This window comes from Notamacropus eugenii, chromosome 4, assembly GCF_028372415.1.
Source record: "Notamacropus eugenii isolate mMacEug1 chromosome 4, mMacEug1.pri_v2, whole genome shotgun sequence".
In the NCBI taxonomy this organism is placed as follows: domain Eukaryota; kingdom Metazoa; phylum Chordata; class Mammalia; order Diprotodontia; family Macropodidae; genus Notamacropus; species Notamacropus eugenii.
The window spans coordinates 154,155,531-154,181,262 of NC_092875.1; the positions used below are offsets into that span (position 1 = coordinate 154,155,531).

Consider the following 25,732-nt stretch of genomic DNA (forward strand, 5'->3'; position numbering starts at 1 on the left):
AAATAGAATGCTGATGTCCCTTCATGATATGGAGAACTCTGAAATATTCAGTGTTCCATAAGTTATAAGGAACAAAAATAATTCTGTTTAAGGAAGTAATTGGTAGTTTTAAAAAATGCTTTCTTGCAAGGCAAAGTGAAGCATGTGTTGAATTTTGTCATTCATGTGACAGGTCATTAAATAAAAGGTAAATCTTTTGAACCTCAATGAAAAAATGACTTGGAAACTAGTATCCAGAAAATACCAGAAATCCCTGTACACTTTTGGTGTATTTTGGTGTATCTATAAATGATTGCAGTCATCCTTTGTAAACAAAGGAACTAGACTACTTAATTTCCAGGTTTGTTTGGGTTTTTTTAGTTGATTGTAGATTTGCTAAAGAAATTATGCCATATGAAGGTAATGGAATATTGTTACTTCACTGGTAAGAAATGACAGATATGAGAACTTAAGAGAAACTTAGAAATACTTGCATGAACTGACTCATGGTGAAATAAACAGAACTATGAGAACAACATGCCCAGTTACTAAAGTAAAGTAAATGAGCAAAACACCCAAAGCTCACAGGTACTCAAATTAACTGCACTGACTAATCTTGGACCTGGAGAGTAGATAATTAAACATACTTCCTTCCTCTTGGTAGAAAGATGGGAGACTGTGAGCACAGAATGTTGTCAGGCTAGATTTCCTCCCTATCTTTTTGCTTTTCTTTGTCATAGGTGGAATGTGAAGGGGGAATATTGGGAAATAACTGTGTTATAAAAGAAAAAAGGCATCCACAAAACTTTTAAAAACTCATATCACTGATAAGTTTAATAAAGAAATACAGTCATTGGTTCCAAAATATTAAATTTTAAAGTTACAAAAATGCATTTTGTTAATAAGCTATGGCATAATTTTCAGCAGTCTTGACATTAAAAAAAGATTTTCTTAGCTTTTACTGTTATTTTTCTACATAGTCATGTTTAAAAATTACATTTCTAAATAGGTTACTATGGATAGATGGGGATTCTATCATGATGTTGATTTTTAAAAATTTACTTTTTATAGCTGCGTAAAGTATACAAGTTAAAAATCATATTCTATGTTTCCTTTCCTGGAAGGGTAACTATTCTGGTAACTTCTTATCATCTAACTTACAGGTTAGCATTTTAAAATTTGAGTCATAAGCTAGTACTAATGTTTAAATAAGAAAAAATAAGACAATGTCTTTGATTATCTTGTATCCCTGTGGATTAAATACTTAAACAGAAAGTTTCAGTAGTTATTATTTTAATGTAAAAAATGAATTTAGATTAACCCCAAATTTGAAAAGGTACAAAATATATTTACATTCCCAACAAAAATGTTTCAAAAACATAATTCTGATTGGATATTAACATACACAAGGCACTCTGTGGCAGATAAGTGAAAATGTACATACATAACTACTTGTCAAAGTCTCTTGGCAACTTTTGAAGAATTCTTGAAAGGTGACTTGTTTATGCCAATTTTTTTTAACATTGACAAAAACTTCTAAATTCTTTATAAAGTCCTGATGTTATATTCCCCATCCCAACCCCAAAAGTCAAGACTGTAAAATGACGTTCACTTAAACAGCTGAACAAGATGAAGAGAGTAGAATCTGCATAGGAAGCATCTGGATCTTATTTCTTGTTATTTGTTAACTCTGAAATATATTTAAAACAAAATTAAAGATATAACAGGATTTTGGGACATGGGGTATGTCTTTTAAAAGATACAACCAAATGGAACACCTGTGCTACAAACACGAAATCAGCAATTAGTTAAAAACGGCAACTTGAAAAACATGAATAATTTGGTTATGGAAAATTCTTAACCTTCCACAAATAATATGCTTTGCAGTTATTGGCAATAACTTTTATTTTACATACAATGATAAATGAGCAAATCATTACTAAAACTGAAATTTATTTTTAGAGTCACAAATGTATTTAAGACAAGGGAACATGTTGGCCTCAATGATCTCTAAGGTTCTTTCTTTGCAGCACATTTAGGATTCTTTGAGTGATGGGACATTTGTGAACTGCATATGGCCATCACAGCTATGTGACTCCATTAACAAATACATGTATGTGTGTATACACACACACACACAAACACACACACACTCTCAGATTGGTCCACAGCATGCTACTCTTTCTTCTACTTCTTCTCTACTCACTTGTAATTAAAGGTTTACATTTCCTTCTTTCAGTCTCTCTGTTTTTTTCCCCCTTTACATTCGATGAATGAGCACTGATTGCCAAAATTAGATAGGTAAATTTGTGGAGAAAATAATATTAATAATAGCTAACATTTACATAGCCCTTTATAGTTTGCAAAGTGCTTTATGCACACACTCACAAACATATAATATCTCATTTAATCCTCACAACACCCCTGTGAGGTAGGTGCTGTTATCTCCATTTTATAGGTGAGGAAACTGAAGCTGGAAAGTTAAGCAACTTGCTTCCAGTGTCACACATGTAACAGGCACATCTAGGGTAGGAGATGAACTCGGGTCTTCCTAACTCCAAGTCCAGTACTCCCTTCACCATGCCACCTAGCTGCCTCAATAAATAATTAACAAGGATTCTTTGTTCAGGATTAAATCCTTTCTTTGCCATCTACTAGCTGTGTGACCTGGGGTAAGTACCAGTTTTCTGAGTCTCAGAATCAGAGCTCTCTCAGGCTACCTCTAGTTCTAAAGCTTTATGATCCTATGGTCCACTTGTGAATTTTTTGTTATTTCTAAATAGTTTAAATTGCCTTGGCAGTTTTGTGAATAAGTCTTAAACAAGACTGCACAAAAAGATGTGATAGCACCATTCTCACTGTTGTAAAAACAAGGTGAAGGGACTAGACCCACTGGGTCAAGAATTAGGACATCAAAGACCAGGAGTTAATACCTGTGTGACTGTGTGTTAGTCACTTCGCCTCCCTAGGCCTCAGAATTCTTATCTATAAAATGAAGGGGCTGGACTCCAGTTTGAATAAAATATCAGACTTTATAGAACCTATGATTGGACAAAATATGCAATAAAAGCAAAAGTCAGGAGAGGTTGATAAGAAATTTGCTAATAAACCTCACTAAGGTTCTCCTGTGGTCTAAGGTAGAGTGGGGTGTAGCCTTTCACCCTTCTGTCAACGTACCTATCTCTGTGGCTGCAGTAGTATCCACAGCTTCTCCCGTTTCCTCTTCTTTTGTTTCAGACCCCTCACTTACTATCTCACTGTGCGTCTCAGTTTCCACCCTTTCTCCCGTCTCACCTGGAAACAGTAACCATAGAAATCATGATAGGATACCATTATTCAACATTAACTGATGACCCAATAGCTTGTGTTCTGACAGCTTACTCTTTCAGTCTCAAGAATAAGGATGAGGCAGAGTGGGTAAGTTAGCAGCTTGAGAGAAGAGAGACAGAGACTGGAACCCAAGCATTAATCTTGTTCTAATCTGAAGAAATATTTGCCAAGTGGCAAATCACTTCCCAATAAACTCAGCATATAGAATTAAGGCTAAAAAAAGACAGTAGAAAAAAATAAAAATGACAACAGATATGATAAACAGGTAGAAAATCCCATGTAAATATTAAGAAATAGTTAAGGTTTCAAATATTCATAAAAGAAGGCGATTTACTGTGAAACTGAAACATTGGCAAATCAGTCTTACTCTCTGCCCCAGAGCAATCTGGGTCCAACGGAAAGAGATGGATCAGGATGACTGGAGATGGCCCCCCAGAAGCAGTGGTAATGATTTTTCTGATGCCAAGTTGCTCCTCCACGTCTCCCCCAACCTATGACATTTTTTTTTCTCAGCTGTCTATTCTGATACTCTCCTATACCATATATAAGCTATGATCAAAGGTAAACCAGAAAAGTACCCAAATTCTAAACATTATTTATTTGCTTTTCTGGTTTAAATATGGTACACACAGATTGTGTTTAGAAAATTTTCACCAAGGAACTAGATCTAATCATCGAACCAAGAAGATGGAACAGAAGTTCTGATGAGGAAAAGTAGTTTTGGTTCAAAGTACACCCACTTCCAGCAACCTAAGATATGGTTTTGGGTGATTATGTTACAACCTAGACACTTGGGCGTGACTCTCTAGATGGCTGTTCTTAAAGAATTCAGGCCTTACATAGTGTGAATTTTGAACAACACGACCATTACCTTCAATTGCTTGGTTTTCATCATTCATGTTAATTTCCCTGGTTACTTCCATCAACAGCTTTGTGTTTTCCTGTGTCCCTTTAGCTATTAAGGGAAGTTTAGTTCCTCCAACTGTTTCTACCAACTGAGTCTTCTCCACTCTTTCAGAAGGTTCACTGCCTCTAGCTGTTCTGGAGCAGTCATTCTTTCCAGGAGCTCCAAGAGACTGACTCTCCCTCAGTATTTCTGGAAATTTATTATCTTCAACTGTTCCCTGAAGATTGTTCTTTTCATCTGTTACCAGAGTCATCTTTTCTGATGTTCCTGAAGTTTTGGTCTCTCCAGCTGTTCCCTCATGCTCAGTCTCTTCCATCTTTCCTGAAGGTTTGGTCTCTCCAGCTGTTCCCTCATGTTCATTCTCTTCCACCTTTCCTGAAGGTTTGGTCTCTCCAGCTGTTCCCTCATGCTCATTCTCTTCCATCTTTCCTGAAGGTTTGGTCTCTTCAGCTGTTCCCTCTTGTTCAGACTCTTTGTGTGTTTCTGAAGGTTCATTCTCTCCAGTTCCTCCCTCATGCTCAATCTCTTCCAGTGTTCCTGAAGTTTCAGTCTCTCCAGTTGTTCCCACATAATCATTCTCCTCCAATATTCCTGACTTTCTATCAATATCTACATGCTGAATATCTTCCACTATTTCTTGAGGTTCATTCTCTTCAGATAGTACCAAGTGCTTATTCTCTTTCATCATTCTTTGGGGAGCAGCCTCTTCAGCCATTCCTAGAGGCTCATTACGTTCCCCTGTTTCTCTGGGTTCTACTTCACTAGCTGTTTTCAGTGGCTTAATCTCCTTTATAGTTCCAAATATTTCAATCTCAACAAAATTTCCTGTAGACTGAGTACCTTTTTCCCTGTCATCTTTTTCATCTGTTCCTGGAAGTTCATTTTTTCCAGCAGATATGGGTGGTACCAACTCCTCAGATACCCCTGGATTCTTAACTTTATCTGTTGATTTAAGATATTCTCCTTGAGCTCTTTCCCCAGAACCTGGAGAGCCTGCCTTCCCAGGGTATCCTTCTTCACAGGTGGAACTAGCACCATCAATTGCTAATGGCATCACAACCCTGGGTTCCCCTGCTAGAAGGTTATTGGTTGGTCCTCTTTTGTCATGAGCATTGACTTTAGCTTCCACCACACTCTGTTTTGTCTTGTCAAGGCAAATTTCATTTTCATATGGGATTGAAGAGTTTCCATCTGAAGCTTCTTTGGGTCATTTATTTTCCATGAAAAAGAAAACAAATAATTATTATTAATCTAATACTGTAGAAAAGCAGATCAGGATTACAAGTACTTAATAATTCAAATTGGTTTAGTTGCAGGTAATGTTTGGGACAACTGATTTATATCCACTACTTCAAATATCCTGTGCATCAAACTTAACTTTCTTATCCTAAATTTGAGATTTCTTTATGCCTACCTGTTAATCTTGTCTTCCTTCCTCTCTCTGCCTCACGTTCTTTCTTATGACTCTTGCCCTTCTTTTGTGATTTGGCACATTTTTCTAACTCTTACCTTCTGCAGGTTTTTCTCCCCCTATCTCTTTAGGAATACAATAGGATTTCACAAAGTCTGATTCTAGGAAGGATTCTTAGGAACTCTTTTATCTTTTGTGAGAGGTCCTCAGTGACAGATGATGCCATCAGGCACTATGATGGCACAGAAATTTTCAGGAATAGAGATTAAATAGGGCACAAAATTCTGAAAGGAAGGGAGAAGAAGCTATTACCTTCACTGTACTTTTCTACCATATTCTTACCAATCCACCTTATCTCAGGGGTTAGAAACCATGCCCTTGAAGATTTAAACTTTTCATCTTTGGAACGCCCAACCTGGGGCCCTTGCTGTCTTTATGGATAAGTGCTTCCTGTAGCATGCTCACTATAGCTAAGCAGGCTGAAGCCATACTTTACTTTACTCCCCCAACTTCATGCCAGTCATATTACTACTCTTACTGTAGTCTTTTCAGATCAATATTGCTGTTGCTACTGGAATAGCCTGTCAATCTATTCTGTTATAGCTTCACACAAAAGTGTCTTTTTGGTTGTTATTCATTCATTCAAACTCAAATTTCCATATGGGGGACTATATGACATGTGGTGTGATAGAAAAAGAACTGAAATTCTAGATTTTATTCCTGGTCATTCTACTAACTAGCTGTGTAACCTTGGACAAGTCACTTGACCCTCACCAAATCTCAGTTTCCTCATCTGTAAAACAGGAATCACGATTCCCCTACACACACACATAAATCAAAGTTGTTTAATAATTTTATAAGAGGTGGAAGTTGAAGTGTTTGGGAAAGAACAGAATGAGATATACAACTCCTGGGGGGAAATTATGACTCCTCTCTTTTTGAGGCCCTTAACGTCTCTCCCAGCTCTCCCGAACATTTTGCTTCTCTTCTGGGAATCACAGACTACATCCCCATAATACCCAAAATACTTGGGACGTTTTGCCCCAATTTCAAGTATATATGAGAAATAATGTTTTAGAAGATTTCCAACTTTCATTTATTCATCAAAAAAATGCTTATTATGGCAACAGCAATAGACTAGGTACTGTGGAGGACCCAGAGATGAAGAAAATATGGTCTGTACTTTGGAGGAGTTCACAGTATTGTAGGGGGAGGTAAGGCAAATTCACAAAAACTACAGGACAAGGCAAATTGTATAACTTCCATTAACAAACTGGTCTGTTGGAATACTATTGTGCCATAAGAAATGACAAGTAAGATTATTTCAGAAAAACCTGGAAAGACTTACATGAACTGATGCAGAGTGAAGTGAGCAGAACCAAGACAACATTGTGCATAGTAACAGCAACATTGTACAATGAATAGCTCTGAAAGACTTAGCTATTCTAAGCAATACAATGGTCCAAAGGAATAATGATGAAATATGCTATCTGTTTCCAGAGAAAGAACTTAAGGAGTTTGAATGCAGACTGAAATATGCTCTTTTTTCTTCCTTCCTTCCTTTCTTTCTCTTCTCTCTCTCTTTTTCAAGTTTTTTCTACATAATAACTAATATAGAAATATGTTTTACATGATTGTACATGTAAAACCTATATCAGATTCCTTGCCGTCTCAAAGAGGAGGGAGGGGAGGAAGAGAAGGAGAAAATTTGGAACTCAAAATTAAAAAAAAACACAAATGTCAAAAATTGCTTTTTACATGTAATTAGGGAAAATACAAAATGTTATTTAAAAAAAACAAAAAAAATTAAAAAATAAAATCAAAGTATATAGTGACCACAATCTCAAGCAGGGGTTCTTAACCTGGGATCTATGAACTTTTAAAAAATATTTGGATAACTGTATTTCAATATAATTGACTTCCTTTTTAATCATTTGTATTTTATTTTATGCATTTAAAAAACATTATTCTGAGAAATCCCATAGGCTTCACCAGACAGACAAATGGGTCCATGATACAAAAAAAAGGTGAAGAATTCTTGATTTAGATGTTCACCATAGTATACACATATAGCATGCTCAAAAATGATAGAAATTAGAGTCAAGGGCTTTCTTTCTTTAAAAATAAATCAGGCCAGTGTGCAAATTTAGGAGCAAAAGGTGGAGCAAAGATTTTTTTGAAACATCCCTTAAGCTTTTAGCATAAAAGCGAAAAACTATCTGATTAAGCATCAAATTATCAGCAATGGAGGAAGTGAATGAAATAGTTTCATGAGTTTGTGAAGAAATTCATTCTGACAGGAAAATAAGACTCAGATCTCTCACAAAGGATTTGTGGGTTTTTTTTTTATAAGTGCCTTGGGGAATTAACAAGGAAATGAGTTTAAATGACTCCTGTCAAATGATATTTTCTGGTCAAATGTTTGCTACAATGATGAATACTGTCAGCAAAAAGAGATAATATTCACCATCAACTTCAAAACATCTAAATTATTTAAAGCAGAAACTCCACAGTGGAAGAGTGGGTCAACAAGTATTAATGCCATCAAAATAGAAGCATAAAGTCATATATCTTTAAAAAATGTTTGTGATACCAGAGACCAGAGCATTAGGGAACAGGACCACCCATTGTCTGCCTGCCCCCTCTGTGGTGCTTCCTCCACTGGGGGCCAGCCAGTTCACCTTAGTCTTCTCCTGGCATCTAGAAGCCACCGTTTCCCCTCTTTTCGATTGTTTCTCTCTCTGGAGAAAACATGGGTTTCTTCACTCTCCTGTTCTCCCAAGCAGCACACCACAATTCAAGGTGCTTTAAAAGCTGTTTGTAGTTATAGCCCTATGGAGGGCAAAGAGGGAAAGGAGATAATACTAGCTTACATATAATTTCTTTAATTCACCTCCCAGTGAGGAAGTCTTGCAATTTGGAGTCATCTTTGGCTCTTCTCTTTCCCTCAATCCCCATATCCAAACAATAGCCAAGTTCTATTAGTTCTAAATCCACAAGATCTCTCCCCTACCCAGCCCCTCCCTTACTGCTACTGGTTAGTTAACCCTTACCACCTATAACCTGGATTTCCAATAAAGCCTAACTGGCCTCCCTGTCTTCATTCTGTCCTTTTCCTGATCCTTCTCACAGCTAGCCGCATTACTTTCCTGCTCAAAACACTTTAGTAGTTCCCTACAGAATAAAAATATATGTTCCTTAGTCTAGTTCTGAAGGTCTTACATAACGTGGCTCATCCTACATTTCTAGTATGATTTCATTATCCTATGCTGACACAACTAGGGAGCACAGTGGGATAATGCTCTGGACCTGGAGTCAGAAAGTCTTGAGTTCAAATTTGAGCTTGGACATTTACTAGGTGTGAGACCCTGAGTAAGTCATTTAACCTCTGTCTCCCTCAGTTTCCACAATTGTAAATGGGGATAATATTAACACCTATCTCGAAGGGCTGTTGTGATGATCAGTTGAGAGTATATGTGCCCAACACATAGTAGGAACTTAATAAATGCTTATTCCTTTCCCCTTTACTGATTCTATATTCCAGGCAAATATTTTTCAAAAATGACAATTTTACAGTTGTATTTTGATGGTCTTAAGACAAGTTCACATGTGCTGCCTATCCCTCCTGCTTGGGATGTACTTCCTTTTCACAAATTACTTAAGCCGCTATGGGTCTGCCTACCTTTAAATTTATTATCATCATTCCTAAATAGAACTGAGTGTGGCTTTCAAGTTGAAGGGGAAGTCATACCACAATATATTAATCACTGGATGACACTAAATTATATGATTTCACTAAAAAACACATGGATATTTTCTTCAACTATGGGAAATTGTCATGAAAATGAGTAGTTTCTTAATGTAGGCAAAGGAAGAATAGAGATCAAAGGCTTTGAGCTTACATCTGGAGGTCAAAAGAACCAATGGGTAAAGGTAACATTTTGGGCTGTTCCATGCAAGATGCACCTAACATAAAGTTATCAAGATGCTGGGGCTTGTGTACTAAGAGAACTGTTGGCATCCTAAAGTCAAAGCTTAATGGGATATCAATTAACACCTATGTAATGCCAGTCTTAAGGGCATGGTAAAGCCACTCTTTTGGCATGGTAAAATGGACAAGAATGGATTTAGAAGATATTCAAACCAAAACCCATGCAACGTTAGTGAAACACAGGGGTAGTGATCCCAAGGCTGGTATAGAAACATTTCCTCTCCAATAAGAGGAAGAGGATTGCTGGATGTCCTCAGAGCACATAGTAAAGAGGTCCACACTTATTAATTAATACAAATTATTCAGTACAATGTTGGAAACTGCAATGTGGCATTGAAGGTTGAAGAAATTTGGCAAATACCAGATACCTAGGAAGGCATGATCTCTTATCTGGAATTATGTACCCGAAGCTTGTTTTTCCTTATAAACTAACAGATAACACATCTCTATACTGAAAATTAAAACATCAAAATATTTTGAAAATTCAACAAATTGTGCTGGAACTGGACCATCTTTTTATTAATTACCTCTGCAGCCCTTGCCTGGTACATATTAGATGCTTAATAATGTTTATTGGAGTGGATTGAATGTACCAGTCAGATGCTTTCTGCCACTATCTCTTCTTTTGCCCTTCTCTGATACAAAGAGGTGGCCCTTTTCCCTGCCAAAGAAAACCCACTGACCTGCACTAAAAAGATCCCATTCAAATCTCATCACCTCCAGCAGACTGCTCTCTCTATCATCCCCTCTCTCATCTCCCTGACTGCTTCCCTACTGCTTAAAAACATGTTTTTGTCTCCTCCAACTTCAAAAAAACTTCCCTTGTTCTCATCTCATATGGCTTCTGCTCTTTGTGGCTAAACTCCTTGAGAAGGCCATATTCAGATAGTTCCTCCACTTGCACTTCTCTCAGTCTCTTCTTAACTACAGTCTGCTTTCTTATTTCATCATTCACCCAAAACTGTTCTTTCCTAAGTTACCAATGATCTCTTGATTGCCAAATCCAGTGGCCTCTTCTCAGTCCTCATCCTTTCTGACATTTCTCTCTATAGCCTTTGACACTATTGGTTAACCTCTTCTCCTTGGCTGTTCTCTCTAGGTTTTCACTCCCCTTACTCAGTAAACTCTAGTGGCTTCCTCTCAGTCCTAGGAACAAATACGAAATGCTCTGTTTGGTATTAAAATCCTTTCATAGTCCAGCCTTCTTCAACCTTCCTCTCCTCCATTTACTCTTTGATCCAGTAACACTGTTCCTGATATAAGATGCTCCATCTCATAGCTCTGGGCATTTTCTCTGGCTGTCACCCGTGCCTAGAATGCTCTCACCTCTCCTCTCCATTTCATGGTTTCTCTGTCTTCCCTTCAAGTCCCAGCTAAAATCCTACCTTCTACAGGAAGCCTGTCCTAATTGCTCTTAATCCTAGTGCCTTGCCTCTGTTCATTACTTCCTATTTATTCCCTCTCCCACCTGTTTGTGTAGTTTTTTGCATATTGTCTCTCCCTTTAGATTGTGAGCTCCTGGAGGTCAGGGACTTTCTTTTGCTTTTCTTTGCATCTCCAGGGCTTTGCATATAGCAGGCACTCAGTAAATGCTTATTGACAGATCAACTCATTTTTTAAAAATCCAAACATGGCTTCTTGTGCCAGCATTACAATACTACCACTTTGTATTTATTTGTATACAACTCTTCTCTCAAGGATTTCCATGCAAAGGTCTAGAGTCAGCATAAATGGTAGAATTTCTGCCACCATCCTGATCTATGTTACAAAGGAAGGGCTCTCATATGGAAAGTGTTTTAAGTTTTGCACTCAATCCTTCTTGTTACGTAATGTTTACTAAGTACATTATTTATAATCCAAAGCTATTTCTTAAAGACTGGGGGAAGGGAGGGAGAAAAGGATTTTGCTTTATTTCCTCCCCATGCCACATTCCACCTAAATTGTACACTATCTGTGGGTCAGAGGCTTGTCTAATCTATTCTGGACTCTTTATCCCTCTAGATTGTATAATAAATCTATCCTACCATGCACACATTTTCTGTGACAGCTGAACTAACAAAACTGGTGTTGTACGCCCTGATGTGATAGACATACAAAGAAACAAAACACTAGGCAACACCACTTAGGGATTAAAATTATAAACAAACACACCTGGGAACACATTATGGTAATAGAGCTTGAAAACATGGTTTATTGCCCAAAGTAGAAAGAGCAAACTTCTACTAAGCACAGGACTAGGGTCAATGTCTCCTAATCTGTGATCTACTATACAATAGCGTGTGTGTGTGTGTGTGTGTGTGTGTGTGTGTGTGTTCCTAATAAAGTAGAAGACAGGGCATCAGCTGGTAAAGAAGGGGAAGGGTTAGAGCAAGGTGATTATAAAGTGACAAGACTGACTGCTTTTTCTAAGCAAATATACCAGAACTTACACATCACAATGAGTGTCTGCCACAAGTCACCTGAAGAAACCATACTCTCATTTTATCAATGCCACCACCTATCAAATCATTTTTGGAACTCCTCTTGTGAATTTCCTTCAAGGCCAGCTTGTAAATTTGTTAGGTGATGGAAGATCAAAGTTAGAGACGTGCAAGAAAATCAGTTTCATTGCTTTTTAATTACTGCTGTTCAACTAGAGCCCTGAGTCCAGGGAGAAGTCAGGGTCAGAAGCCTGAGACTTGCTGGGAACCAAACAGAAGTTAGCAACATTGAATATAGAGGTGTAGAAAAGAAAAAGAGCAGATTTTTGCTTCTGAACCCTTTTCTTATCTCTGACATGGGAACATTCTGTCACATGGTGGGGCTGAACCATCCAGTGTAGTAATCTCATACAATCCTTCTTTTAGGGCAAAAAGAGATTTCTGAGGCATGCATTGGGCAGGTTATTTGATCTTAGAGGCCTCTTTAGGTTGTTCTTTTGACCCATCAGAGAAGGTCAGGAACAGGACAGAAGGGAGACTAAAGGGACAGCTTTGAACATGGCCTTAAGGAACAGTTTGAACTTTATACTGAGAAACAGGGACCCAGCCAGTAAGGCCACCCACATCTAAGACATTCTTATCAGCAACCAGAGAGTGTTTCAGTATCTGTGTGTAAACTCCAGTGACCCAGGGGTGAGGGAGGAAAATGTCAACTCAATAAACAAAAATAAAATTAATCACCTCTTATTCCCTTATTCTTCATTTTTAGAAAATATCACCCAGTTTGACTATCTATTTATTGATCAGATTTGTCTCTGAGTGACTTTAGACTACTTCTCAAAATCAAAGCTCTGATATCTGGCTTCGAATAATGACCCTTCACCTTTGAGGTAAACATGATGCATCATGTTCTGAGGACAATTCCAAAGGATCATAGATAGAAAAGCCTTCAGAGGTCAATCCTCTCATTTACCATTTGAGAAAATTGAGTCCTGGGGATGCTAATGGTTAAATAGGCAGCATCAGGAGCATGATTTGAATCCAAGGCTTCTGACTTTAAAGCCAGTGCTCACTTACAGTACACAGAATTCTACAAGTGTTGAAGCATCAAATAAAATGAGTAGCTCCTTAAGATGGCTGTTTTGGAGGGAACAAACCTCATTTGGATATAAAAGTTCTGATGTATACACACACACACATATATAATATGTGTGTATATGTACATGTGTGTATGTATATATGTGTATATGTATGTATGTGTATAATATACATATTGTATATTATGTATGCATATGTATATATATGTATAATATATACATACACAGATATATACATACAGATGATACACACACACACATACACTTCAGATGAGATAATATTTATAAAGTACCTAGCACAATGTCTGGTAAATAGTAGGTGCTTAATAAATGCTTGTAAAATTATATCGTAAATTTTATATATTGTAAAATTATATGTCATAAATTTATAAATTGTAACATTATATATTATACAAATATTTTTAAATTAATTTTAAACTCATAGTCACACCTATACTCCTAAATCCCAAGATCTAAATTTTGATCCACTTAATACTGTATATTAGTCTGGTGAATTTAAAATTTCTTTGTGGGGGGTAGAAGAAGAATGGCCTCAGGGGAAAAAGTTCTAGGTTTTTGAACCAGAGGTTGTAAAACATTAACATGAAAGTCAAACTTAACATAGAAGCTGAAACTTTTGGCCACCTTACAGAACAATGATTTTCATTTGGTTACATGATAGTGTTAGAACAAGGATTCATTGTTCTACATTCCTCCTTCTCTGCCCTTCGGTAAGAGATATCTGCTGAGCCCTCTCTGTCCAACCTGGCCCAGGCAGAGTTGGGCTTCTCCTTCTTGAGCCAGCATCCTCTCTTTAGTTCATTCTGATCTTCCCTTCCTAAGATACCCTTGTATTTCCAGATGTCCAAACTCATATTCTTTCATGGTCTACAGGTGTAAGAGGGATAGTTAGGTGATGCAGTGTTTAGAGCATTAGGGCTAGAACAAGGAAGACAAAGTCCAATCTGACCTTAGACACTTGCTAGCTGTGTAACTCTGGGCAGGACACAACCTCTGTCTAACTCAGTTTCCTCAACTATAAAACAGGGATCATAATAGCACCTATCTCCTAGGATTGTTATGAAGATTTGTAAAGCACTTAGCACAGATCTTGGCATATAGTAGGTACTTAATAAATGCTTGCTTACTTTCTTCCTTCCCAACTTGTCAATATCAAGAATAATTGCCATTTAGATAATTTCTTTAAGATTTGCAAAGCAAAATTCAACACATTTATTATGTCCCCTACAATATGTAAAACACTTTATATCAATCAATCCATCAATATTTGTTAAGTGCCTATTATGTGCTAGACATTGTGCTAAGGCTTTCCAAATATTATTACACTTTATTGGATCCTCACAATGACCTGGTGCTGTGGGCATTATGATCCTCATTTTACAGATGAGAAAACAAGAGTCAGATTAAGTTGCACAAGGATGGTCAGGGGATTTCAGGCTGGGATTTGAAACCAGAGTTTACTTATATCCAAATCCAGTGGTATTCCCACTATCCCATGCTGCTACAGTCCTCCAAAGTCTCATTTTTATCCTTCTACTCATCTAAAGTGTTTTGCAAACCTTAAAGCAATATGCACAAGCTTATTATGATGATTATTTTTCACCTTTTACTGGAAGCAGTAGATATGTATACCGTTTTTAGTGGCCCAGTCTGTTTTACATGTCATTTTGAGGTAGACCATCCATAGAGAAAGAGAATCATGGGATTACAGTATCCTAAAGTTTAGAGGATCACAGATTTTGAGCTGAAGGAACTTCAGAGGCCACATTTAAGCCAATACCTTAATTTTAGAGATGAGAAATGCCTCAGATACTTGCTAGCTGTGTGATCCTAGACAAATCACTTAAATTCTGTCTACCTCAGTTTCCTCATTTGTAAAATGGGAATAAAAATAGCACTCACTTACCAAGGTTGTTAGAAGAATAAATGAGATACCTGTAGTGCTATGCAGACCTTAAAATGCTATATAAATGCTACCTGTCATTATTATTATTATTTGAAAAATTAAATTCCAGGTTCAGTGCTTTGCCCAAGGTTACAAAGTTGGTAAAAATCAGGGGTGAGGATCTGAACTTAGATCCTCTAACTCTGAAGTCGGTGTTGTTTTTATTGTACCATGCATGGTACCCAGAAAAAGTTGGTTAAATGGTAATATGTCACAAGGAAAGAGAACTGAATCCTATTCTTTAATGAAATACAATAAATATGAGAAATTTCCAATATAGAGAGAAAATAAAAGTATTTGGGTTCTCTTTTAAAGCTCATTTTAAAGGAAACTTTCCTGATATGCTATAGGGGAATGAACATTGAATTTGGAGTCAGAGAACATAGATTAGAATGTTGGCCCTGTTATTTATCATCCATGTCCATGATCAAGTTACTCTGGGCCTCAAGTTTCCTCATCTGTTAAATCAGGGGGTTACATTAGATGGCCCTCTGGAGTTCCTTCTAACTCTCCATCTAGAGTAGGAGTTCTTAACCTGGGAACCATGAACTTCTTTTTATTTTTAATCTTTTGACAACTCCATTTCAATATAAAAGGTTTCCTTTGCAAGACTGTATATTTTATTTCATGCATTTAAAACCACTCTTCCAAGAAGGGGTTCTATGGGCTTCACCAGACTGCCAAAGGAGTCTGGGACACACAAAAAAAGGTTAGAGAACCCCTGATCTAGATCTTCTGACCCTTTAAGTTCATCTCAGTTTACTATCTTACCTCTGCTCTAAGAAAAAATACATTATAGGTATATCTGGAAGAAACCTAAGAAGTCATCTAGGCCAATCCCTTCAGGGAACTAAAGCCCAGGTTAAACAACCAAGGTCAGTAAGTGGCAGGGATGGAATTCCAGTCCAAATCCTCTGAATGCAGCATCATCTTATCCATTATGTGGTAGAAAAATGCTACATTTGAAGTTAATTATTATTACTCTAGAATAAGGATCATTCCATTAGAACTGACCATGACTGAGAAATATGGTACATAATAGAGAGTTTGGGGGAACCCCCAAGATTGTAAGAAATCCATCTAATGTCCATCTTTTTTTGTTATTGGCAAGATTTATTATCAACCACAATGCCAGAAAGACAAACGTTGGCCTATGTCAATATAAATAATAATTGCTCTCATTTACACAGTATTCTAGGGAGTAGTTTCCTCACAGCAGAATCATAATAAGTAGTAGTTGCAATGTTTGTGGGTTTCTTTGTTTTATTTCAACCCTTCCAAAAAACTTGTGATTATAATGGTATGGAACCTCTCTTCATAGATGCAGATTCAATTTCTTCTGTATCTTGGTAGATCAGTTGCTATAGTAAAAGTAAAATCATCACCTAATGGTCAGCCTTTTAGGCAGGGATGAGCTTCTCTGCATTCAGCCAAGTCAGTCCTTGGACGATAGCCATTTAGTCTATCATCTGCAGGCTGTGTGTGAAGGTTTTCCAGATCAGTAAATCCAGCCACAGCTTCTGCTCCACTGCCCATTTTAAAGATGAGGAAATCAAAGCTCCAGAAAATAGTTTACCAATGGTTCATTTTAAAGATGGGGAAACTGAATCTCTACAGAGACTGGGTGAGTGTCAGATCTAGATTTTAATCCAGATCTTATGACATCAACTCCAGAACTCTTTTTTTCATACCACACTTCCTCTCTGTGAAGAAAGGTAATTATTTACAGGAAAAGTGAAAGAAATCCTTGCAGGGTAACACTACTTCACAGAGCAAAGAGCCCTGGGTGATTCCAATAAAATGTAAGCTCACTGAGAATAGTTACTCTTATCACTTCTGTATCTGAATCCCAGCACCTAGGAAAGTGCCTGACACACAGTACATGCTTAATAAATGCCTGCTGATTGATGAGAATCAGGGTACCAGGCTCTAATCCCAGTGCTGCCACTAACTAGCTCTGTGACCATGAGCCAGCCCTTTGACTTCCCTAGACATTAGTCTCTTCAACTTTGAAATTGAGGGGATTGAATTAGATGACCTCTAAGGTCCCTTTACCTTTAAATTTGTGGTCTTATAACCAGATAATCCCTAACCTTTCCATCTGATTCTATGATGTACTCTGAAACATTGCAAGAAAAAAAGTCCTTGATAGCTGTTCAGTCTAAGTAAAAGTGACCATGCAGATTTATAGTCATCTAAAGGCTGGATATGTAGTCTGGGAATGCTAAATTAAATGCTAAGGCTGAAACAATGCAAAGAAAAGTTCTGCTTGTTGAAAAACATTAAAGCAAGGACAAAACATTCTAGGACACATGCAATTAATGCCTCAGATTTTAAGACACACAGTAGCATTTCGACCAAATTTAAGCTTTATATGTCATAGCTACAAGTAAAAATATCCTGTATGTAAATGGTAAAAATCCATCAGAAAACCAGTAGGCTATAGTCCTATTGAAATGGTTGGAGAAAGAATAATTAAGTGAAGAATTATCTTTCTGTGAAAATATTGAACAAGGATTGCATCTTACAATTGAGAATACAATCTACATACACTTATGGAATTCAAGCCCATGCAGGTAATATTGCCAGGAAAGGCAAGAAAGACTGAAGATTAAAATGAACAGGTTATTTCTGCTGATTATTAAAATGTAAACAAGAGTGTACTTAAACTTGCTAAAAAGTCCTTTCCTATTTATCGAGGGGTTGCCCTAGTTCTTAAGCTGTGACATTTTCTTTTTTGTCTTTTCTTATTTAAATTCTGTACTGAACAAACACCAGAAGAAAAAGCCTAGTATTTTCATATACACAGAACAGAAAAATGATGACTGCTTATAAATCCCATACCTTTTTTTCATTACAGCCTCTTTTCTAAAAAAAGTTTATGATAAATCCAACATGCTACTTTCAAAGCTCTCCCGCTTTTTTGTCATCCCTTTATTTTCTGTTAATTTTCCTTTAATGAGTTGTGACATTTTATAAATTTATTATTATAATATATTATTATTATAAATTATAATATATATTATATATAATATAATATATATAATATATAATTATAATTTTATCATCTTTATAAAAGGTCCCTTGGAAAGTCAGGAGTGCTCATAGCAGGATAAGATGGGATGAAGTCTTGTTTTGCATTGTTTAATAAATGCTTGTGGGGTTGGATTGGATTGGCTTTTTTTTTTTAAAGCTAACCTTTTCTATCTCAAATGCAATGTAAATTGCCTTTGTCTAAATTGGGATATGTGAAGTCATTGGAAATTTTGCACAGTGCCTTGAATACAATAAATGCTTATTGGATTGTATTGGATTGATTATTTCAATAAATATTTATTTATGTAAAAATACCATAGTAGATTTGGAGATATAAAAGGAAAAAAATGACACATTCCCTGTACTCAAAGTGTTTACACAATCTTGTGAATTTTTTGGTATTAAGTACATAATGTATACATTTTTGTATTATAGTTATCTGAGTTGGTCTTATTCTCTTACTATGCTGTAAAATCTATGATGGCAAGGAATGTGTATTATCTAAACTTCATTTATCTATTTATACCTCCTCTCAGCATAGTGCTTTGCATACAATGGGTGATTAATAAATTGTTGAATGGATAAACTAATGTATACACACAAATAATTCTAATGATATATAGGAGAATCAGTCAATGGGAAAGGAAAGATCGCTTCCAGCTTAGTGGAAGGGGTGAAGCAGAGAATGGGATAGGAAGCAAAGGGACTAGCCACCTGGAATGGCCTGCATTTGGAACCAAGACAACGTTGTATGAAATCGTAGAATTCAATTTAACTATAATTTTGAGTATGTGGTGAAGGACATCAGTGTGAGCTGAAGCTATAAAGGTAGAATGAAGCTAGATTACAGAGGGTCCTGAATGCCAGCCTAAGAAATTTAAGTTTTATCTTATAGGCAATGAGGAAACCACTAAAATTTTTGAGCAGTGAGTCATGTGGGCATGGACTATAAAACAAATCCTTAACCTTCTCTTATATCACGGGACCCTTGGCAATCTGGTAAAGCCTATGGATCCCTTTTCAGAATGAGTAAAAAACATTAAGATTCCCAAGGAAACTAATTATATTGAAACACCATTATCAAAATATTTTTTTAAAAATTCATGAACCCTCTGAAATCTATCCATGGATCTGTTATTAAGAATTCTTTCTGCAAAATGACTTTCTTTACATTTGCAACTTGTATCTGCAGCAAAAAATTAAGTTGTGCCTGTACCTATAAATATAAAAAAAAAAATAAAAGTCTGTCTAGATAATTCTTTATCCAATTAGAAAATATGCAATATCCTGTAGGGTTCCTATGGGGAGGAAACTGAATTTTCACGTCCCATTCTAACCCTCCCCTCGAACTAGTGACTTTGGTGGCTGATATGAAAAGAATATAGAGAAGTGACAGAATCTATAACTGGTCACATCCATTTAATAAAGTAATCCTTAAATGAAAGAAGGATAATACATATAGAATAATCTTTCTCCTAGGGGAGGAGAGAAAAAGGGAGAAAGCATGATGGGCATTTCATTAACATATATTAACCTGTACATCTAAGCCACCAAAATCTCCACAAGGAAAGAGAGAAAATAAAGTTTGCTATATCTCAAAATAAAGATTAGCACCTTTTCAATAAGAATTCCCAAGAATGAAAACTGAGCCAATTTCTTCGATATTATTAACAAGTATTTACAAACTAGAAGGCAATATATCAAGAATTACTATTCAAAATGTTAGTCAAATTTATTCTTATAAAATATTCATGAAATATCTAATGTACAAATTGAGGACACTCTCAGTGAAAACAAGTCAAACCAACAAGCATTTGTAAAGCACCTAATATGTGCCCAAAAGATGAGAAAAATGACAAGAGATGATACTCACATAAAACTTTATAGTTTCAAAAAACCTTTTATGTATGTCTTCTCATTTGAGCCATGGAGGAACTCCTGTGTGGCATCCACGATAGGTATTGTTACATCCATTTTACAGATGAGGAAACTGAGGCTCAGAGTGTTTAAGTGAATGTCCAAGGGTCATATAGCTAGTCAGAGGTAGAATTTGAACCCAGATCTACCTGACTCAATATAGTTTATATTGAACTATGCAGACTTTCAGTGCAAAACAGGGAAGGATCAAAACTAAGAATTTGGTTCTGATTGCTGGCCCTTGAACATAACACTGAGTCTCTTGCCTCTGTGTCTTTCCCCCTATCTAGAATGTTCTCCCTCTTCACTCTGACCTTGTAATTTGCCTGGTTTCCTTCAAGACTCATCTCACATCCCACCTGTTTAGGAAGAAAGCCCTGTCACCTCATCATCTAGAATCTTCCCTTCTGAGATCACCTTCCATCTATCTATCTGGTTTATACCTAGCTATTTACATGTTGTTTACCTGACTAGAGTGTGATATTCTAGAAGGTAGGAACTGTTTCTACCTTTTTTTGTATCCCCAATGCTCAGCATAGTGCCTAGCACATAGTAAGTGCTTAATAAATGTTTGTTGACTGACTGACTAATTACCTCTTTTTATGACCAGAACAAAGGAGTAAATAGGTGACAGTGAAGTCAAGTTTTGAAGAACAGAGTTGAAGCAATTCCCATCAAATGGTCTCAATCTCAATAAAGTAGGAACTTAAGTCATCTGTTATATGGGAAATATGAAAAGAGAGATGAGGCCAAGGGCTTCAGGAAAGAGGGTGGTGAATGAGATACTGGAGAAATAAGAGAATGTATAATAGAAGTACTACCAAGCAGAAGTCAGGGCTCAGGGATTCTTCATCTGTAAAATGGGAGAAGACAGAGAAGGAATACAAAATTTTTTGTCTTTTATTTGTCCGGGCCTAGTACAGTGCCTTGCAGTTGGTAGGACTTAAGATATTTGTTGAAGACATCTGAATATGATTTAATCTAGCATACATTTATTAAATATCTACTGTGCGAAGTTTCTGTTGACTTCACAGATCTTACTTAGTTCAGCCAAAGGGGTGATTGCCCTGCATTTGGGACAGAAAGGGTTGATTTTTGACAAATTTAGTCCAATGCAGTGGTTCTACTGCTTGCTAGACTATAAATCCAATGATTATGTTGTATCTAATCTTTGTATCTTATACCTTCCCCAGTATATAAATGGCATTCTAGAAGCACAAAATAAGTACTTATAAATGCTTGTTGATTGATTGGGAATAAAAGTTATTTAATAAATATTTGTGGAATTTGAAAGATTTCTGCCATCTCAAGATGGAACTCTAAATGGATTTCCTGTAGAAATGTGATTTCTGGGTAGATTCTAAAGTACTCTTAGTACAATACTTCAAATGCATTATATATTGATTTCTCCAAAGTAGTTAACCTCCTTGGAGGACAGGCCTCTTTCATTTGCTTTTTCTTTGCATCCCTAAAGCTTAGGTAAATTTAAATGTTTCTTGAATTGCATGTTTGCCATTGTTTCAGTGGTAAAATGTGTTCCAAATTCTAAACTACAGATATAAAACTTTAGATTGTAGCCTTCCAAAATCTAGGGGCACTTTGTATACCATGTTTTGTTCCACAGCAAAGGGGTAGAAAGTCACATGAAATGGGATGGATGAAAAAAAATTAAATATTATTAAACAGAGTTTCAATGTTCTTTGTTTAAATTTTAATGCCTGTTTCCGTTGCTTCAATTATTTATCAGGCCTCCTGAGATCATTAAGTTGAAAAGTTGATGAATATAGTGTCAAATGTCTACCTACTGCCTACCTGGTGATCAAAAGCAAAATGTACACACCAGCCACCTAGCGACTGATTCAATTCATGTTTTAGGGAATTTACAGGTGTATTATATAAACTGATCTGAAATTAGTTACTTACTTAGCTATATTTGTTTTCCCAAATTGTCTTATGGATTTCATAACATATCTTCCAATGCAAATTATGTGAAAGCAGAGTAGCAAAATAAGCACATTCGAAATATCAAATCATGGTTATATAATTTCACTGATAGGCATTGAGAAAAAGACGCCAAGTGTATTTGAGTCAAAAATTGTACCAACTACAGATAATTTTGCCTTATCTAACCCAATAGTAACAGCTCCCAGAAGACAATAGTTCTCCCATTTATATTTTTAAAATTACATGCAGTCTAATCTTTACCAGCACCCTATGGGTAGTTAGGTAGAGCAAAAATTATTATTTCTATTTTATAGATGAGGAAACTGATACTCCAAGAGTATTTGAATTTGAATATTTCAAGTTCAACCAACTAGACTCAGCAATGGTCCTAGGATAAAGTAAGAGATAATAAGGACCCAAAGTCAGGATTCTTTTGCCTCCAAATCCAGGACTTTCCATGACATCAAACTTCTTTTCACAGTGACTAAAGTCTTGAAACCATTTCTTGGACACATTTTAAAACATTATTTCAAAATTTTGTTATGTTTTATTATGTCTGTTCTAGAAGCAAAACAAATAAACAATGAACCTTGTGATATGGAGCTTTATACAGATTATGTTCATTCCCTTAAGTCACAGTAGGGAAAACAATCTCCAACTAACATGTGTCTTCTAGCCTATGCAAAGAAGTAAAGGACTGAATTATTAATTAATAATTATTAAACCAGTATTAGTGAGATATTTATGTTTTGTCTTCTGATCGCTCAAAAAGAGAGATTTGTCCATGGGAGAGATTTGTCCATTTTTACAGAAAAAAGCTATAGTACATAAAGATTTTAAACTAAACCTAGCTTTGGAGAAGGCATTAGAGAAGATTGAAGGAATTCTGACTACAATTACCTTGTTCTTTCCATTGTACTCTACTTGGCATATCAGGAAACACTTTAAAAATGAAAATATTGGTCAACTGTATTTGCATTCTTTAAAAATATTGGTTGTCAAGTTAATGGCTTGCAGTGATGGAGTCAAGTTTTTATGCAAAAACTTTTCAAGTAAGATTTAACTTGGAAACTAAAAGTTGAGAGAAAGGAAGAAAAATGTTGCTGGAATAATGGGTAGCATATCTTTCCTTCCAGAAAAATTTAGAGAGACCATGGGGCATTACTAATTATATAAGTGAGTTTTTACCTTGCTCTAATCTACCAAATAATTTAGAATTGAAATATCCTTGGGGATTAGCTTTGGCTTACAGTTTATGGTCTCAGAGGGTTGGCTGAGGAGGGTTCCCTAGAAGTTGTGACTTGTCTAGGGTCACACCTCTAGTATGGTTCAGAGGCAGAGCTTGAAGACCTGTGGAGCTTCTTGGCCTGAGATTGGACTCACTAGCTACCCACAAACCCTGGCTGACTCTTGGAAAAATGCATATGCTAAGTGAAATGTATGATATGACTCTTGCCATCCTTTTAAGGGAAAAAAAAGGTTCTTAGCTAACCTTATTTCACAAATCTTCACTACTTGGCAATCATATATGATTATCTTAAAATACAATAAAAATTAATGAGCATATATTGCTTACAAAGACACTCAGAGAAAGCTAGTCCAGAGGGCTACAAGGAAATGGGGAAAGGAGGACTAGGAAAGAAAGAAAGACGGAAGGAAGAAAAGCACCGTTTTTCTCTGCTAGATGTCTCTTTCAACAGGTCACCAGGTTTCAGGTGAAAAAAAAAATCTGTCAAGGGCCAAATCTTTTTCTATTTTTCCAAGTTTGGAAATAGATGTCACCGACTCCTTTCAGCCGATCACCTAGACAGAGCAGGGGATACAGCTGGTCTATCATTAATAAGTTTCCCTCGGGACATCCCCAGAGGACTATCAGAAGTTATGACTGCCCAAGTTTCCTAGATTCGGGGTCCTGGCAGGAGATGGGAGATGGAGACTCCAGGTAAGCTGGGGGAATGGCAGGAGAGGGATAGGGTCTTGGCTGCTCACCGCTTTGCTTCAGTCCGTTGGTAACACCGGTCTTGGTCACTGGCCTGCTGCTCTCCTGAGACTGGGTCTGGGTGCTGCTGGAACACCCCATCGCTGTGACTGCTGGCAATGTCAGCTGCTGAGACTCGGGGAAAGGAGCAGAAGTCGTTCGGCAGGTCCCACCTCCGGACCTTCTCCTGGGCACGTGACCCACCCCCAACCAAGCTCCTGCTGGAAGTGCAAGAGTGTTCTAGACTATGTCCAGCGCGGTGGCTCCGGCGGCTGCAGCCCTGGGCAGTAACGTAGACACCTGCTGAGAAGGCGCGCTCCTCTGGTGGCAGGCTGTGCGGGCTGGGACGAGAGAGGCGGGGCGCTGTTCGCTATCAGTAGCCCTGAGGGAGGCCACCGCAGATTCCTCCTTCACTCTCTATTGGCCAGAGGAAGCGAACTGATGGGCGGGAGGGGTGGACCGCCAGGCAGGTACACACAGAAGGGACAGGCGGGCGGGCCGGAGAGTGAAAGAGCCGAACGTGCTGCTGGAATGGGCTGAGAAGGAACGAGGAACGTAACGGGAGAAAAGGACACGCAGGGCACGGGGTCTCAAGAGGGCGAAGTAAAAGGAAGAATTAGGAATGAAGACTGGAAAGACAAAACGAAGTAAGAGAAAGACCCTAGAAGACAGCGGTGATCGAGTTTGGAAAGGGCTCAGCGAACAGAAGTCCTGTCAAATCTCTCTCTGATGATCACTACCTGTGAGTGATCGCGGGAATGTCACTGAAACATTTTTGGACCTCCTCTTCGTTTGTGAAAAGGTGGAGTCGGAAGACATCTAAGACCCTTTCCAGTTATAGATCTGTGACCTATGACTCTACTTTTTTTTTGTTATTGGAGTGCTGAATATATTAAATATTGTATTTTGGAATTTATTAAATAAATATGATATTTATAAATATTTCCTGTTGGAAAAGGGTTACGATTCAAAAGTATTAAGTACCTAGTACGTCTCAGGCATTGTACTCAGTGCTGTGCTCGTCCTTCATTGCCGAAGAGGACCATGCCATCAGGGAAATGATGACGTGACTTGCACTTGACTTTGTTTTGAGTGAGGGAGGGCTGTGCAGGTCACCAGCCTCACTTCTCCTCTAGAGCCTTCTGAACCCAGTGACCAGATATTCACATCAGGATGACTAGAGATGACCCAGGATGAGGCAACTGGGGTTAAGTGAAGAATACAAAGAAGGAATTCTCCCTTTGCTTAAGTTGTTCACATTCTTTACCAGGGTAAACACCATAAGTAATATCATCTATATACATGCATAAATATATGTAACATATATGCACAAAATAAATACAAGATAATTTTACTGGGGGGAAGCACTAACAGCTGAGGGGATACTCATGAGGAAACAGACTGAGAGAGAGCTATCACATATCGAGTAATTGATCAAACTCAATCGGGACTCCGGATAGTGGAGTCCGCTGTTCTTGGCAATATAGCGGACTTACAAAGAGTAAGGACAGGAGCTCCTGAGGGGTAGGGGAAATTACAAGAAAGTAGGTAGTCAAAGTTGCCTGAAACACAATCTGTATATCAGAGGAGAGATGGATGTTAGCAAATGGATAAAAAAAAAAAGTAAACGAAGTTTGGAGAGTTGAGAGATCATTGTGAAATGTAAGGATGGCAGAAGTGGAAAAGATGAATGCATAATTCAGTCCTATTCATGACCATCTTTATGTAAACAACTTCCAGGTTCTGATTGCAAAGA

General features: G+C 37.2%; 1 protein-coding gene across 2 annotated transcripts; it reads right to left on the minus strand.

Moving 5' to 3' along the window:
• Nucleotides 1-785: 785 nt before the first annotated feature.
• Nucleotides 786-24,370, minus strand: ERICH5 (glutamate rich 5). 2 transcript variants are annotated; one of them, XM_072603431.1, is made up of 4 exons: nucleotides 23,988-24,370; nucleotides 4,181-5,416; nucleotides 3,157-3,273; nucleotides 786-1,669 (listed from the first exon to the last, which is right to left on the minus strand). In XM_072603431.1, exons 1-4 carry the CDS (start codon nucleotides 24,076-24,078, stop codon nucleotides 1,647-1,649), a joined length of 1,467 nt encoding a protein of 488 aa, XP_072459532.1. In that variant the 5' UTR covers nucleotides 24,079-24,370; the 3' UTR covers nucleotides 786-1,646. The 2 variants fall into 2 exon arrangements, with proteins under 2 accessions (XP_072459532.1, XP_072459533.1); XM_072603432.1 differs by having other exon boundaries at nucleotides 4,181-5,413; nucleotides 23,988-24,318.
• Between the last annotated feature and the right edge of the window lie 1,362 nt (nucleotides 24,371-25,732).

What these genes read in the sequence shown, in the direction of transcription:
- ERICH5 (XM_072603431.1), bottom strand. Translation starts at nt 24,078, where the DNA reads ATGGGGTGTTCCAGCAGCACCCAGACCCAGTCTCAGGAGAGCAGCAGG. An exon ending in CAACGGACTGAAGCAAAGCG is followed by an intron (nt 5,417 to 23,987) that starts GTGAGCAGCCAA and finishes AATGACCCAAAG; the next exon opens with AAGCTTCAGATGGAAACTCT. An exon ending in TGAAAACCAAGCAATTGAAG is followed by an intron (nt 3,274 to 4,180) that starts GTAATGGTCGTG and finishes TACTGTTTCCAG; the next exon opens with GTGAGACGGGAGAAAGGGTG.